General features: G+C 38.7%; 1 protein-coding gene and 1 pseudogene across 3 annotated transcripts in view; one reads left to right on the top strand and one right to left on the bottom strand.

Moving 5' to 3' along the window:
• The window catches only part of ATG5 (autophagy related 5), a 138,026-nt gene that overhangs the window by 91,805 nt on the left and 29,000 nt on the right, over positions 1-17,221 (bottom strand). For both annotated transcript variants that reach the window (XM_008067062.2, XM_021717088.1), the window contains one exon: positions 9,702-9,780. In XM_008067062.2, coding sequence (XP_008065253.1) covers positions 9,702-9,780 — 79 coding nt within the window. The remainder of the gene's footprint in view (positions 1-9,701; positions 9,781-17,221) is intronic.
• On the top strand, positions 9,818-16,751 carry LOC103269486 (annotated as a pseudogene). The gene is made up of 2 exons (XR_002482477.1): positions 9,818-9,907; positions 15,950-16,751. The product of XR_002482477.1 is annotated as a V-type proton ATPase subunit E 1 pseudogene (transcript).

Here is a 17,221-nt window from a genome sequence, read left to right on the forward strand (position 1 = left end):
TTAAACGGTCTTTCTTTAAGGAGACAAGTTTCACTGTGGTTGACAGTTAGTTCACTGGTAGCTCTCCTAAATCCTAAAGAGGCAGCCCAGAGCAACCCTTCCTCTACACTAGTGGCTGGCAAGCCTTCTGCAATAAACAGTATATCTTTAGACTGTGTATGCCAGACAGTCTCTACTGCAATACTCAAATCTGTTCTTGAAGCCCAAAGCAGCCACAGACAATATCTATGAGCTTCCATGGATGGCTGCATTTCAATGTAATTTTATTTATGGTTACTAGAATTTGTATTTATATAATTTTCACATGCCACAAAATATTATTCTTTTTATTTTTCTCAACTACTTAAAAATGAAAAAACTACCCTTACTTCACAGGCCATGCAAAAACAGTCAGTGGGCCAGATCTGATCATAGGCCATTGCCTGCCAGTTCCTGCTCTAAAGAATGACCCTCACTCCCAAATCATGACTTCCTGGCATCCCAGATAACTGCCTCATGTATTAACTGATGTCTTTTCCACTTAGGATGGGGTGGAGTCTACCCTTCCTAGCATGATAAGACTTCCAGTATCTTGTTTCACTCTTATTCCTACGAGGCCTTGCAGAGTACCACCTGTGCATACGCATCTCTGGCCAGGCAACCGTGGAGAACTCACACATACACTGACTCTCTCTTCTCTGAATCCCAGCAAATTCCAGCTACTTTTGCAGCTCAGAGCCCCAATCTCTGCATCCTCTGTGCAGCAGAACTTCCTTGCTCTGCCTGAGTCGCACTCCCCAAGCCACAGTCTGAAAATTGTCCCAAAGCACAGTGATGGGCTAAACGTGGGGCCCACCTTGCTTGTTCTTCTTTCTAATGTTGAGTGTTAAAAACAGCTCTACTCCATATACTTGGTCCTGTTTTATAGCTGTTTATGGTTGGAAAAAAGAAATCCAATACCAGTTACTCTGTCATAACTAAAGGCAGAAGTTAAATTCAATAAATATTGGATGAATAAATTAATGATTAAACAAGCCTTATTTCATAAGGTTCTAAATCTGTGTGGTCCTCCACAATCTCCATATATCTTTCCAGATTCTCTTCTCCCTTAAGTGTGGACAGAATCCATGACTTATTCTAAACAAAAGAAAATGGCAAAGGTGATGGGCTGTTACCTCCATGAATAAGTCACGTTTTAGAAGATTCTGTCTTGTTACCAGACTACCTCAAGACTCTCTTTATTGATTCTCATGCTGGGAAAGTTCAGTGACAAGCAACTTTGAGTAGTCTTTAGGTGCTGAGTGTAGCTGACTGCAACAACCCACAAGATTACAGGACTCTCAAGGCTACAAACACAAGGAAAAGAATCCTGCCAGCAACCAGAGTGAGCCTGGAAGTGGATTCTTCCTCAGTCAACCTCCCACATAAGAATGCGGCCCAGCCAATACCTTGACTGCAGCCTTTAGAGATCCTAAGAGAAAGATCCAGGGAAGCCCTGCTCAGATTCCTGAACCACAGAAACTGCGACAGGATGAATACATGTTTTAAGCTGTCTGTAGTATAATTTGTCTCACAGTAAAAGATAACTAACAGCCGGGCTCGGTGGCTCAACCTGTAATCCCGCACCTTTGGGAGGCTGAGGTGAGTTCACTCACTACCTGAGCCCGCGGGTTCGAGACCCACCTGGGCAGGCGAGACCTCATCTCTACAATAAAAATCAAAAAATTAACTGGGTGTGGTAGCGCACTGTAATTCCAGCTACTCGGAAGGCTGAGGCGGAAGGATCGCCGGAGCCCAGCAGGTCAAGGCTGCGGTGGCCGGGAGCAGCCACTGTACTCGTCTGGGCGACAGAGTGAGACTCCAACTCAAAAAAAAAAAAGATAACTAACCCACCATGCTGTTGATAAACACTATAAAACAGAAACCGATATTTATAGCTGGGAAGTGCTGGCAGTACTAGAAGCAGAGTAGTGACCAGGAAGTGAGTCAAGAAAGAACAAGGAAAATGACCTCAGATCGATGTCAACACACAGTAGAAGCAGTAGGGACATGGTAAATTCTTTCAAAGGCACACAGTGGCTCTTGGCCTAGCAAGAAAAAAAACTCACCCATCAGGAAAGAGGCTTGGTCAGTCACACAAGCACACTCAAAGATCAGTCACGACAGTGGTGGAGACTTTTCAAGCACAGTAGGAAAGAAAGGAAAAAGCTAACCTATCTTATCTATGGTATTCAGCAGACATTGGCACATAAGCACTTATTTTAATGCAAACCTTATTTAGTTTAACAAATGTGAGTTATTACAGCTAATAATCGCTGTCAAAATTCAAAATTAAAATGTCTGCTCTTATCAAAACCAAAATGCACCATATTATCAGATGAGAAAAAAAGAGAAACACCAAGATGTATTCTTGGATGTGGTTATTCTTTTTTTGTTTTTGAGCTGGATTCTCACTTGGTCGCCCAGACTGGAGAGCAGTGGCCTCTCCCAGCCACCACAGCCTCGCCTGCTGGGCTCCAGCAATCCTTTCACCTCAGCCTTCCAAGTAGCTGGAACTACAGGTGCACGCTACCACGCCTGGCTGATTTTTTGATTTATTGTAGAGATGAGGTCTCGCTGCCCAGGCAGGTCTCGAACCTGCGGGCTCAGGCAATCCACTCACCTCAGCCTCCCAAAGGTGTGGGATTACAGGCTGAGCCACTGAGCCCAGCTGTGTTTATTCTATCAAACAAACTTTATTAAGGATATACAACAAAACTGGACATTTTAAATGGCCCACTGTCTTCACCTGATGTCACTAAACTTTTAAATCACACTAATTCTCTTTGTCATTATCCCACACAATCTAAGGAACCTTTTGATTATAATGTAGCTTTGCAAGCAGCATGCCCATAGGATTGGTGGGGGAAAAAAAAAGAGGGGAAAAAAAAAACCACAGAGGAAGAAAAATAAAGCAAAAGGGGCAAAATGTTAGTAAGTGGCAAATCCAGGTAAAAGGTATATAGGCATATGGTCCATATTCCACTCTTCTAATGCAGGTTTGAAACGTTTTCAACATAAAGAATTGGAAAGACAGAAATGAGATAATTTTCTTGATAGGATAACCAAGTTTAGGGATCAAGAATGTCCTTAAAACTAATTAGAAAAGCCTGAAGAAGATATACTTTTTACTATTTTGATAAATAAAGAAAGCAAATATCCAAATCTATGCAGTATAAAGCAATTAATTACTTTATAATTATATAATATCTCCCCAAAATTATAAAAATTCCTCTAAAATCATTAATTTTCTGATTCATCCATAAAATCTTTTGGTTTTGCAGACATTTACTATTAACTTTTAGATCTTCATTGTTCTCTAACTCTCGTTAATCAACATGTGGTTTGGTGAACAAACAGCATAGTATCACCTATGAACTTGCTAGAAATGCAGAGTGTTTTCTGCTCAATCCTACAGAATCACAAATCGCATTTAAATAAAATGTGCAGTTACTTAAGTAAGATGCAAAGATAATCTGAAAGCACATTAAAGTTTGAAAAGCACTACTGTAGCCTTTAAAAATGCATTTACTATAACTATTATAAACCAATTCAAATCACAAACACCAAAGTCAGTTAAAAATTACAAAGTCAGTCAGGTGCAGTGGCTCACGCCTTTAATCCCAGCACTTTGGGAGGCCAAAGTGAGAGGAATGCCTGAGTCTACAGGTTCGAGATCAGTCTGGGCAACTTGGCAAGACCTCATCTCTACAATAAATCAAGAAAAATTAGCCAGGTGTTGTTGGGAGCCGGCCACGGAGGCCCACTGAGCGTTAGGGATCAGGGAGGGCCATGGACCCCGAGACCACTAGGTTGTGTTCGGGAGCCGTTGACCCCATTTTCCTCCTTTTACCAAGTAGCGCAAGTAACCTAAAGGAACTCTGCTGATCTAAGCTGAAGGGTCTGTGACTGTGACAGGCATGGCTCACTCTAGAAACTCATTGTTCCTATTTTCCATAAACTGCGGTTTCAGCTTAGGTATTAGATATAATTCAAACTCAGGTCGCATTTGGGAGCCTTTTACATGGTACAAGCCTCTTTATAAGATTTTTAAAGTATATTTGTAGAATTAGTATATACTTATGGAGAGCTATTTTCAGCTTTTCAATGGTATAGATGATTGATCAAGAGTTATTAGAAATGGCCCAGCACATACCTTGGGTTGGGCCACATTCCTGAGGGCCCAGTGCGTACTTTGGACTGGGCTGCATTCTTTTAGGTCAGATTTAGCTACAGTTAGTGTGGGGTTTTTCTACCTATTATAGAAATTGAATTTATTTTATTCATAGAAAGTATTGTAGAATAGGTCATGCTAACGTCAGGGAATCATGTTAGTTCAAGCATGACCAATCATGATATTTTGAGGTTTAATAAGAATACAGTTAACTTTAGAAATTTCATTGTCTCCATTTTGTACTATTGTGGTTTTGGCCTTAATACATTTACAGTTTATATTTGGGTTTTATTTTTAGAAGCTTTGTTGCTGATAATCAGCTTTATATATTAGGATCAGGAATTAGAAACTTTCATAGAAATTAGGATAGATATATAGGACTTTAGAATAGCCATTTTGTTAAGAGATTGTAGTCTATTGTTCCAAAAAGTGGCCCACCGTGAACCTTGGACTGGGCCACATCCTATAGAGCCCAGCGTGATCTTTGGACTGGGCCACATTCTTTAGGAATTGGTTTAAGCTATAATTAAGAGCTTCCGTAGTATTGTGTAAGTAGTATTGGATTGTTGCACTGCTTTCGAAGAGTATTAACTAGCAAAGGGAACAATAAGACAATCTTGGGGTTTGTCCTTCCTCATATCTGATAAAACATCTGATGAGTGGGGGACACCCCTCCTGCACCTGGCTTTGTGTTTACATCAAAGACTTGTGAGACTGTCTGTGTAAAATTTGGGGATAAATACCTGCTGTAACTTTCAATAAACGGCTTCTGCTCATTTTACTGAACAGTTGTCCACTTTCTTTCTTTCTTTCTCTTTCTTCCTCTTTATATCTATCCCTCCATCTTTCTTTCTTTTAGTATCTATCCCTGCTACAGAATCGGCTTCTGTGCTAGACAGAGTCCAGTCTCTTTCTTTCTCCCCTCTTTTCTTTTTTTCTTTATTTCTCCAGAATAATTGCCGAAGCTGCCACACCTTCCAAGGGACCTCCTAAATCTCCCCAAAACTTGCAGGGGCTGGCCACCCGCAAGGTGTGATGGCACATGCCTGTAGTTCCAGTTACTTGGAAGACTGAGGCGGAAGGATGGCCTGAGCCCAGCAGGTCAAGGCTGCAGTGACCATGAGCATGCCACTGGACTCCAGTCTGGGCAACAGAGTGAAACTCTGATTCAAAAAAAATTTACAGAAGTATGTCTTTTTGAAAAATTTCTTATTTTTGCAAGAATTCAGTTAAACTGTATGTGGGGCAGTGCAGAGGCAAGGGGGTCTCTTGAAGGCTTTAATATTGCACAAAATCTAATAAAAATCCATTCATACCTTTAAAAACAACTGTAAAACAAAATTTAAGAAGTCTGATTAAAAAACAGACATCACTTGGCATATTCAATACAACAGAGAAGACAAAATAAATGCTGATGTATCAAATGACATAAAATTATTACTCTATAAATCCAATACACTATTTTCTACAAACAAAAACTGCTTCCTCACTAAAAGCATTGCTTTTCTACCTGCAAATTAATGCTTACTCAGTTTTATTATAATCAATCAAACACTGTAAGTCAGTACAATAGAGGTGGGTCTGCACTAATCAGTACAAGCTATCAATTAAATACTCAAAGATAACATCTAGGGTAAGGTAGGTCCTGACTTAACCCTAAATAAAGGGAATTTGGTATACAGAAAAAAGTCTGGGCAGTGATCTTCCTCCAGCTCAAGACAGAATCAAAAGAATACTTAAGAACAGTTGAGAGAAACATACTGGTAGCTTGAGCAAACTTAAAAGAACCTCTATAATTTCCTATTAACTATAAGATTTGGCTGGGCACGGTGGCTCACGCCTATAATTCCAAGTACTTTGAGAGGCTGGGGTGAGAGGACTGTCTGAGCCCACGGGTTCGAGACCAGCCTGGGCAACTTGGTGAGACCTCATCTCTACAATAAATCAAAAAATTAGCCAGGCATGGTGGCACACGCCTGTAGTTCCAGCTACTTAAAAAGCTGAGGCTGAAGACTCACCTGAACCCAGCAGGTTGAGGCTGCGGTGGCCATGAGCGTGCCACTATACTCCAGCCTGGGCGACAGAATGAGGCTCCAACTCAAAAAAAAAAACAAAAACTATAAGGTTTTTCTTTCTATTTAACTTCTCTAATAAACTTTCCTACTAGGAAAAAAATGTATGACCTACTAAGAACCCCAATGAGCTTGTACTTATGCAGACTCTATTATTGATATTTACTATATTAGAAATAAGAACTGAGACATTTAAAAAATATTAATTCCCTTAAAAATGCCAAGAATAAACATAACATAAAAACCTTATTCTTGTGAAAATTAACTATATCTTCCAGAATAACAACAACAACAAAAAGAAAACAGGGAGAACACTGGCACTATTTTATATTTTTGTAAATATCTTTAATGTCTTAACAGAAGATAATACCTAATTTGCTTCTACAATCAATATTTTACCATGTGTTGTTTTGGTTAAAGTATTTAAAGAAAATCAGCCTCACAAAGATACGTAGTTTTAAAAAAGGAGTATTTTAATAGCCTTTTCAAATTTGTAGATAGTCTCCTTCAATACTACACCAAATTCAACAAGTTTTGTTTATTCTGATTTTTTTTTTTAATTAAGACAATGTCTCGATCTTGCTTCCAAGGCTGGAGTGCAGTAGTGTGATCATAGCTCACTGTAAACTATTTCCCAGGCTCAAGTGACCTTCCTTCCTCAGCCTCCCAAGGAGCAAGGACTACAGGTTATGTGCCACCATGCCTGGTTAATCCTTCTTTATTTTTTATTTTTATGAAGACTGGGTCTCACTATGTTGCCCAGGCTGGTGTCAAACTCCTGGCCTCAAGCAATACTCTTGCCTCAGCCTCCCAAAGTGTTGAGATCATTGGTATGAGCCACCATGTCCGGTCAGTTTATTGTAATATTAAATGTGAAATATGAAATCATACCAATAAACATTTTATACTTTGTTACATTGAAATTCTTTATTCTAACCTTGTATTTTGAATGGGTCTTTCACACATGCATGGCTTTGCAACATCATGTACTGATCATCTGGAAAACATCTGTTCACTGAGTTAAGCAGATTTCCAAATGTTGACACCTTTCATTATATGAAATTTTTAAAAAAATCAGATGTCAAAATGGCCACCAATCTCATCAGAAAATTATTTGAGAATAATAAGACTATCAAGTTCATGGGAGATGTATGTTTTCCAAAATTCTAATTTTCACTTAAGAGTTCAAATTTTATCACTGGCAACAAATACTCTCAATTGTTTTCCTTCATTCAGTTTCAAGAAAATAACAAATACCCATGTCTGAACAATGACAATTTGTCTTCTTACAAAGTAAATCATGGTGTTCCATGAAAAAAACTGACTAGTTCAATTGGCAACCAAACAGTGGCACAAGTGCTTTTCCTCAAGACAACCACATTGGCATGCAACAGAAGGGCTCTATGTACACTTCCTGTCTCATCATACAGGATACTAAAAAGGTATGTATGTATGAGCAAAAATTAATAATAATTAATCATCTGTACAGCTTCATCCAGGACAGTCTTTAATGAACCAGCATGCATGTTTCTTGCTGTAAGTGTGAGGTTGTGAAGAACACAATAATATTCGCACAGTTTAGTATGCTGCCTTACTTTGTACTGAGGTGCCCACAGATTTAACCACTGTTGTTATTGCAGATCAATGCAAAAGTTAACACAGTGGGAAGGGCAAATAACATCTTAATATGATCCTGGAAATGGATTTGACCTGTTAGATCCATTCAAAGGGTTTCAGGAAGCCCCCAGTGGTCCAGAGATCACTTTGAGACCCAATGCTCTATACCAGTCAAAACAATCCTCAGCATTTCCTATCATTACTAAAATTACAGCGGGCTTATTATGCAGTATCAGTTAGGTAGGATCAAGTGTCTGAATGTTTGAATGTCTTTGTGTTATTCACTCATATATCCCTAGCTCTCAGAACAGTGCTTGTCTGTCACAGGCTGGCAGGATCTCAATATATGTTGAATGAACGAACAAACAAATAAATAAATAAATAATTGGACAGCTATGAAATATCTTAACCTTGATTTCAAAGTCTTTTAGAGTATATTTCTTACACAAAAAAGGATCTAATTATTAGAATTAAATTATTTTCCAACATTATCAGAAAAGGCTTAATAGGCAATAGAAAACCTCTACTCTTAATATGTCTGAAGTAATTTATCTTCACACCAGTCTAAACTTAAACTGTATAGACAAGTATCCTTGCTTTGCGTATACCATGGTAACTGAGAGTCATGCATATCAGAATCATGTGCTCGATCTGCACTGTTCTGGGGTAACTAAGACCTATACTAGTATAATACTGTGCAAAGCACATTACTGCAAATGTACATGGAAATCAGCTCTCATGACCCACAAACTCAAACTAAAATTCAGTAAAACAGGTAGAGGAAGCGTCATCTAAAGAATAAATGACACCAGTGCAGTAGCTCAAGCCTATAATCCCAGCAACTCAAGAGGCAGAGACGAGAGGATTGCTTAAGCCCAGGGTTTTGAGATCAGCCTGGGCAACTTGGTGAGATCTCATCTCTACAATAAATCAAAATATTATCCGGGTGTGGTGGTGTGCACATGTGGTTCCAGCTACTTGGAAGGCTGAGGCAGAAGGATCACCTGAGCCCAGCGGGTCAAGGCTGTGGTGGCCATGAGCATGCCACTGCGCTTTAGCCTGGGTAACAGAGTGAGACTCCAACTCAAAAACAAACAAACAAAAAGAAGAATAAAGTGCACTCTTTGGACAGTAATTCTGAATGGGTATCCATAATGGGAGAGAAACTGAGACACTGAATGACTTTCAACTCCACATGCCTCCTGCCCATCAGCCGCTGCCATTTCAGAATTACTGTTAGTCAACGGTTGCTTGTGAACTAGGGGCAGGGGCAGAACAGAAGCAAGGTGCTTGGGAGAACAAAGGACCAGCACTTTATCATATATTGAAACAAATTCGTCACACTAAATTTAGCCTGGTCTTAAAAACTACAGGAATGAACATTTCTCAAAACAGAGGTAGACCAAATCCTTGGACTACCATCTCCTAACCTTTCTCTTAATTCAGCAAAACAGCCTCAGAATTACTGAACTGTATTAGGTCATATCCTGTCTACTTCCATGCCCACATCTACACCAGGATTTTTGTTCTTTCTATCTGACTTCTAAAATTAGCAGAAACTTTCAAAACTATTAGAAATTTCAAACGGTGTATTCAGTTCTAATAAAGAAGAGGCATTTATACATGGCAAGTTTAAATGTTTCTGCCAAAAGTTAGGAAGAAATTGAAAAGCGTTTTATAGATAAACACTAATTGAAGCTTCACAACCTAAAAAGTGTCATGGAAAAAGCAATAAGTAACTTCACTTTAAAAATTATACTCTGCGTCTATTTATGAAGTGTCACAAGAGGGACAAATGGGAAATGCTGTTTAAACTATACCTTAAAATGGACTATGATGTTCCAAGGAAGAGCTGAATTTGATGCAAGGAGGTCAAATAGTAAACCAATTGGATAATGCCTGGAAATGAAAGAGGATATTTTAAGAGAAAGTAAATATGTCAGGTTATAACTACAACTCCAAAACAAATTCCCGACACATGTTTGAACACCAAATGTTAAGAGCTTTAATCACAAACCACAAGGAGGTAACTTTTTTAGTTACGTGCCTGGGCTAATATGATCTCCTTTCCAGGCACCAGATGGTTCCTTCCTGTCAACTCACTCCCACAAAAGCCTCACTATGTACAACGGGACCATGTGTGAAGGTATTCTTTATCAGCCATGTGCACTGTCATGCCACAGTACCACCGTATCTAATCATCCCAGTTTCATAAAGGGTAACCAAGTTTATTTAAAAAATTATTTAAATAAGCTTATGATTTTAACACATTTAAATTTTTAGAAAATCATAAGAGCTAAGATGAGCATCTATAAAGCATGCAAATCACTTGTTCTGTGGTTATTACTATTAACATCAGGGTGTATAAACTGCCAGTCTTTTATCTATGCATATATATCTAAATATAGATTAGGAATAACCTTTACAAACTGTACGATAACCCGCTTTTTTCAAATAATATAATGTCAATAGTGCATATTCTTCTGCCATTGAATATTCTTCTGAAACCTAATTCTAAATGTTATTTACAAAATAGGTTCCTAAACAAGAACATTTCTGAATGTAACCATTCCTCATAGTGAGGTAAATTAATTAGCAATAAGCAAATATGACTAATACAGACCTTGCAGATTTCAAAGGACAAGGCTTATTTTTTTCAGTTATCCCTTTAAAGAATGTAAAGTGAGTCAGCTTAATTAGTGAGTAATGATGAAATAATATAGAGTGAGAATGCCTTACCGAAAATGCTTCAGACTGAAGTGTTTCAGATTTTGGATTTTTTTTTTTTTTAAATTTTGGAATAGTTGCATTATATACTTTACCATTTAAGCATCTTAGCTCCAGAAATCTCAAACACTCCAAAGAGCACTTTCTTTCAGTATCATGTCAGGACTCAAAAAGTTTTGGATTTTGTAGCATTTCCGATTTTAGATTGTGAGATTTGGGATGCTCAGTCTGTACTCCTGACAAAAGGAAAAAGAGGACGAGCTGGTATTATATACAGTCCTGTTGTTATCTGTATAATCTATTAGTGAGTTACTCTTGGATTTAAGGGCTGCAAAATTTGAAAATATATCAAATTTCTCTCAAAATGAGTAACTCTAACCAAGATTTAAGTATTAGTTAATATTATTTACACTTGCTTAGTTCTTTCTACATAATATAATTATGGCAAAGTCATCAGTTTCTAGAAATCATGTATTTATTTAGAATGAATTTAGGATGCAAGTCCTGTTGATAAAAAATAAAACAGTAGGGGCCGGACACGGTGGCTCACGTCTGTAATCCTAGCACTTTGGAAGGCGGAGGAAAGAGGATTGCCTGAGCCCATGGGTTCGAGACTAGCCTAGGCAACTTGGCGAGACCTTGTCTCTACAATAAATCAAAAAATTAGCTGAGCGTGGTGGTGTACGCCTATAGTTCCAGCTACTTAGAAGGCTGAGGCAGAAGGATCGCCTGAGCCAAACAGATCCAGACTGCGGTTGCCATGATCATACCACTGCACTCTAGCCTGGGTGACAGAGTAAGACTCTGACTCAAAAAAAAAAAATTAAAAAAAAATAGTGGGGTAGTTTTAGTCTTATATGTGTTCTAACTCTTAATAATAACCTTTAAATTTCTCTTTAACTGCAAGTCAGTATATTAATCCTTCTTAACTAGAATACTGAAGAAAATTTTAGAACCAGAAAAAACTCTGGCCTCCACCAAAAACTAAAATTGAAGATATATATATTGCACTATAGATAAGCTATAGGTTCTATAGCATTCTGATCCTTCTCTCTGAAGTATTAACACTATACAAGCTCTAAAAAATGTCTTGTACTTTTACAAAAGCAATTTTTTCAAAGTCTTCAAGATATTTTTTAGAACGTTTCTCTTCGGTATCTGCAACTAGATTAAAGATGAATGTGAGTACTTAGTGAGGTTTCACTTACTTGGCAATAATAAAAAAAAGACAACCTTTCAAAAGTGACAGCATACTGCTTTCCAAATTCTACACAGCATAGCATATACAATTATACAAAATCCCTCTAAGCAAATTAAGTAGGTGATCTGGAAGATAAGATTCACCTGAGATTACACAAACTGATTAGCAACCCAGTGTCACACAATTCCTGCCATTCACAAATGGAATTGTAAACAAATTCAAAAGTTAAACCAAATACAGTATTTTAAAGCAAACTATAATGTCACATAAAAATCAAACAGCTTTTAAAATATCTGGATCAGAAGATAAGTTAAACATAAGACTCAATCATCAATTTTTTTACTTTCAATATGAAAAAAATAAGAAAATTGCAAGCACACAGAATCTGGAATAAAGCAGATAACAAATAGCTGCCGAATACATAAATCAATAAAGATCCACAAGCTGTTTAGCCCTCAGACGAATCGGTTATTGGTTTAATGGATACAATTTTAGGTTCTGAGTTTCTTTATGAGCAGTTCTAACTATTTTAATGATTGATACTTCATGACTTTTTTTTTTGAGTCAAAGTCTCACTCTGTTGCCCAGACTTGACTGCGGTGGCATGCTCATGGCCACCGCTGCCTCGACCTGCTGGGCTCAGGTGATCCTTCCAAGTAGCTAGAACTACAGGCATGCACCACCACACCCGGTTATTTTATGATTTACTGTTGAGACAAGGTCTCACCATGTAGCCCAGGCTGGTCTCAAACCAGTGGGCTCAGGCCAATTCTCTCACCTCCACCTCCCAAAATGCTGGGATTACAGGCGTGAGCTACCATGCCCAGTGGTTACTTCATACCCATTCTTAAAGGTGTTCCAAAGAACAGAAAAAAAACTCACTTAAAAAAAAGAAGACAAATTAGTCATTGCTATATTGAGCCACTGAACTTTTACAAATCTCAGCTATGTTACAGGATCCAGTAACAGTAAGATCTATCCCCCTTTGGGGAATATACCAGAAGAACTCAAATCATTCTACAAAAAAGATACCCGCACATGCATGTTTACTGCAGCACTATTCACGATAGCAAAAACATGGAACCAACCATGCTGCCCATCGAAACAGGACTGGATAAAAAAAAAAAATGTGGTACATATATGTGATGGAATATTATTCAGTCATAAAGAAGGACAAAACTATAGACTTTGAAGCAACTTGGATGGACTGAAAGTCTATCACACTCAGTGATCTATCACAGGAACAAATAGCTGAGTACCACATGTTCTCACTCAAAAGCAGACCCTGAACACCTATCATATTACTACACAAAAGTGATTGACTGTAGCAGGACACTGGGGTGGGGGGGGGACACAATATCAATAAGGGTACATGATCCCAATCCACGTGAAGTGAGGTCCAATGGAAGGCCCAAATTTCACCTGTACGAGGATCACTTTTGTAACCAATTCTGACTTGTACCATACGTCTTTTAAAAACAGAACAGTAAGATCATGTATCTTGAAACAACTTGCTATCTCATCATTCTAGGAATTATTTCATCATTACTCATCAATAACTTGTAATTATACTAAAAAAAGACTAAAATAGTAAGAATCTGAAAGAATAACAAATGCCTGATCCAGCAATACCACGACTGGGTATACATCCAAAGGAAGGGAAATCAGTATGTCAAAGAGATATCTGCAATTCCCACATTTACTACAGCATTATTCACAATAGTTAAGATATGGAATCAACCTAAGTGTCCATCATACACACACACACACACACACACACACACACACACACACACAGGAATACTATTTAGCAACCAAAAGAATGAAATCTTGTCACTCACAGGAACATGGATGAGATTGGAGGGCACTGCGTTAAGTGAAATAAACCAGGCACAGAAAGACAAATACCACATTTCTTCATTCATGTATGGAAACTAAATAAACGGACTCTTATAGAAGCAAAAAAAGAATAATAAATGCCTAGAAGTATGATACAAGAAAGCACCCTTCTTTCATATTCTTGCTGTGTTGCCAAAGTATTGCAACATCCTTCAAGAAAGTGTAAAATAGCCGGGCTTGGTGGCTCAGCCTGTAATCTCGCGCCTTGGGAGGCCGAGGTGAGTGGCTTGCCTGAGCCTGAGGATTCGAGACCTGCCTGGGCAACTTGGCGAGACCTCATCTCTACAATAAATCAAAAAAATTAGCCGAGTGTGGTAGCGCGCGCCTGTAGTTCCAGCTACTTGGAAGGCTGAGGCGGAAGGATCACCGGAGCCTAGCAGGTCGAGGTTGCAGTGGCCAGGAGCGGCCACTGCACTCCAGTCTGGGTGACGGACTGAGACTCCAACTCAAAAAAAAAAAAAAGAAAGTGTAAAATAAGAATGCAGACCCATCATTAACATTGAAAAGTCTAAGTTTCTCATTTTCACCTACAATGGTAAGGAGAAAAAAAACTGACAGGTCACAATTATCACACAAACCAGGATGAATGCAAAGAGACAGAACTGTATACTAGATTTTAATGACAATAGTAAAACTGATTATGTAAGTGAAACCTGAGACTATGAGTTTTTAGATGATACTCTGGGTACATTTTATAGAACTCAAGAACTAACAGAAGAACAATATATTTCTAAGGACAAAAGGAACACGTGGTACTCTTATCAGCTTCGTCTTTCAGCAGAAAAATTTGATCACACTATATTTCATGACAAAAACCTGGACCATTCCTCTTACTAGAACTATGTGACAATATTCCTTCTTTTATGCCATTTGCACACCAAAATTACTTGGTAGTGGGCAAATGCCAAAGGCAGGTATACAAAGATGATCAGAAGGAATTAGATAATGTAGAAATGAAAAAAAGTATTGGATTTATTATGCTAATTGGTGTTTACTAATGTAAAAAAAAATTATAAAAAATCATGAGCTTTCAAAGGTTTCAAAACTTTCTTCAAGTATGACTGTTAGGTGTAAGAAAAGCCAGAAGTCCGTGGTTCAGTCTGTAATCCCAGCATTTTGGGAGGCTGAGGCGAGAGGACTGCCTGAGCCCAGGAGTTTGAGACCGACCAGCCTGGGCAACCTGGGAGACCTCGTCTCTACAATTAATCACAAAAACTAGCTGAGCGTGGTGGCGTGCGTCTGTAGTTCCGGCTACTTGGAAGGATGAGGCGGAAGAATCACTTAAGCCCAGCAGATCAAGGCTGCGGTGGCCATGAGCGTGCCGCTGCATGCCAGCCATCCCACAAAGAGTAAGACTAACTCAAAAAAGAAAGAAAAGTCAGAATAATAAGCTAGAACCAAATAGGAGGGTTATTTGAATGCATGACAATTGGTAATTGATAAGCAGGGTAGTTGCATTCAGAGGTTGTTGCCCATTTTAGGTACTTTTGTAGGAAAATATGAAAAGAAAATTTGAATTTGCTACATTTAAATGCTTATTAAAATTTCTAATAAGTTGTTATACGCTGTTGCTTCATTCTAACTTCTCTAAGTTATACAGTGACTTAAGATATATATATATTTGTTTTTTTAAAAAGCTCATTGATCCCAAGTGGTAAATGATGATGATTCTTTTTCCTAGTACACTAAGCATTAGGAGAGAAATTTAAACATATGGTTCCTTAAAAATATATTTAAACATAAATAAAGTATTAACATAAAAACATTCCAAATAATATAATTATCCTGTAATGATCTTTAAAAATAAAACTGAACCAGAAAAACTTAGTAATAAAATAATCATTACTTATTTCTATTGTCAAATTCTACAATTCACACATGGTTCAATGCACGTTTATGTTAGAATTATTTTGATACAAGGATATTAATTCCAAACAAATACGCGATCTGAATTGGTTCCCAGATTGCTTATTTCTGATTAATCTATTAATATTCAAGAAAATATGTGAAAGAAAACAGAACTGGCAAAATGAAAGGTACTGAGTTTCTCTGACACTATAATCTAACATATATCAAGGATTTTTAAAGTATTAGTCTACACAGCTCCCCTAAACAGATATTCTATATAGGTGGCTCCTAACCCACAACACAGAAACCACACAAGCCATAGCTAAGTGAACCATAATGTAGTCGTTTAGATGTTATGTTACTACTCTCAGCCATCTAACCTAAACTTCATAGAAAAGGAAGTGGTGTGAGGTAAGAACTAGAATACAGTTGTCAATCCCGGTTCCTTCCACTGCCCTCTTCAAACCTAAACTCCAGACCATTGCCCACAGGCCTTGCATTGCTTCCACCACGGCCCTCAGCAATGCGGATGTGCAAAAGCAGATTAAGCATATGATGGCTTTCATTGAACAAGAAGTCAATGAGAAAGCAGAAGAAATAGACGCAAAGGCAGAAGAAAAGTTCAGCATCAAGAAAGGTCGGCTCGTGCAAACCCAAAGACTAAAGATTATGAGAATACTACGAGAAGAAAGACAAGCAGAAGAAAATTCAGATGTCTAATTTGATGAATCAAGCAAGGCTCAAAGTCCTGAGAGCGAGAGATGACCTTATCTCAGACTTACTAAATGAAGCAAAACAGAGACTCGGCAAGGTGGTGAAAGATACAACCAGGTACCAAGTGCTGCTGGATGGACTGGTCCTTAATGGTTTGTACCAATTGTTGGAGCCCCGGATGATCATTCGCTGCAGGCAACAAGATTTCCCTCTAGTAAAGGCTGCAGTACAGAAGGTGATCCCCACGTACACAATCGCCACCAAGAATGATGTTGATGTCCAGATTGACCATGGGTCCTACCTGCCCGAGGACACAGCTGGTGGAGTGAAGATCTATAACGGGAACTGTAAATTCAAGGTGTCCAACATCCTGGAAAGCCGTCTGGACCTCATAGACCAGCAGATGATGCTGGAAGTGCGGGGAGGCTTGTTTGGTGCCAATGCCAACAGAAAGTTTCTGGACTAAGCCTTCGGGAGGTGGCGTTCGACCCTTGCTTGTCTGCTGTGCTGGGGAAGCTTCTACCATGTGAAGAAACCAGAACGTGTGCCACCTTCTCTCCGTTCTTCAGTATTGCTCTGTATTTCTCAGTGCATGCCCTTCTGTCACTAATGCCCTTGTCCTGACCATTAACAGTGGGAGAGTTTCACCCCTTTTGCTCATGACTCCACCCTTAGGTCATCTCATGTACCAGCATCCAAGGGTTCTGCAGCATCAGGTGAGGGGACCATGGTGGTTGCATGAACTTCACTGCATCTCCTGCCCTTCTCCCATGACCTAGTCTAGAGTGGTGTACGTGGTGCTCTCCACCCTGAAGTCTCTGCTCCTAGGGGTAGAAGGCATGTTGCATATGCTTCCTTCCAGTTGTAGTAGCTTCACTGTGATGTATTTGCACCTAGAAGTTTTCCTTGTCTGTAAATGTGATTTGAGATCTAAGCCATGAATATGCTTTA

This window comes from Carlito syrichta, unplaced genomic scaffold (assembly GCF_000164805.1).
Source record: "Carlito syrichta isolate Samal-C Ts95f unplaced genomic scaffold, Tarsius_syrichta-2.0.1 Scaffold309276, whole genome shotgun sequence".
Taxonomy (NCBI): domain Eukaryota; kingdom Metazoa; phylum Chordata; class Mammalia; order Primates; family Tarsiidae; genus Carlito; species Carlito syrichta.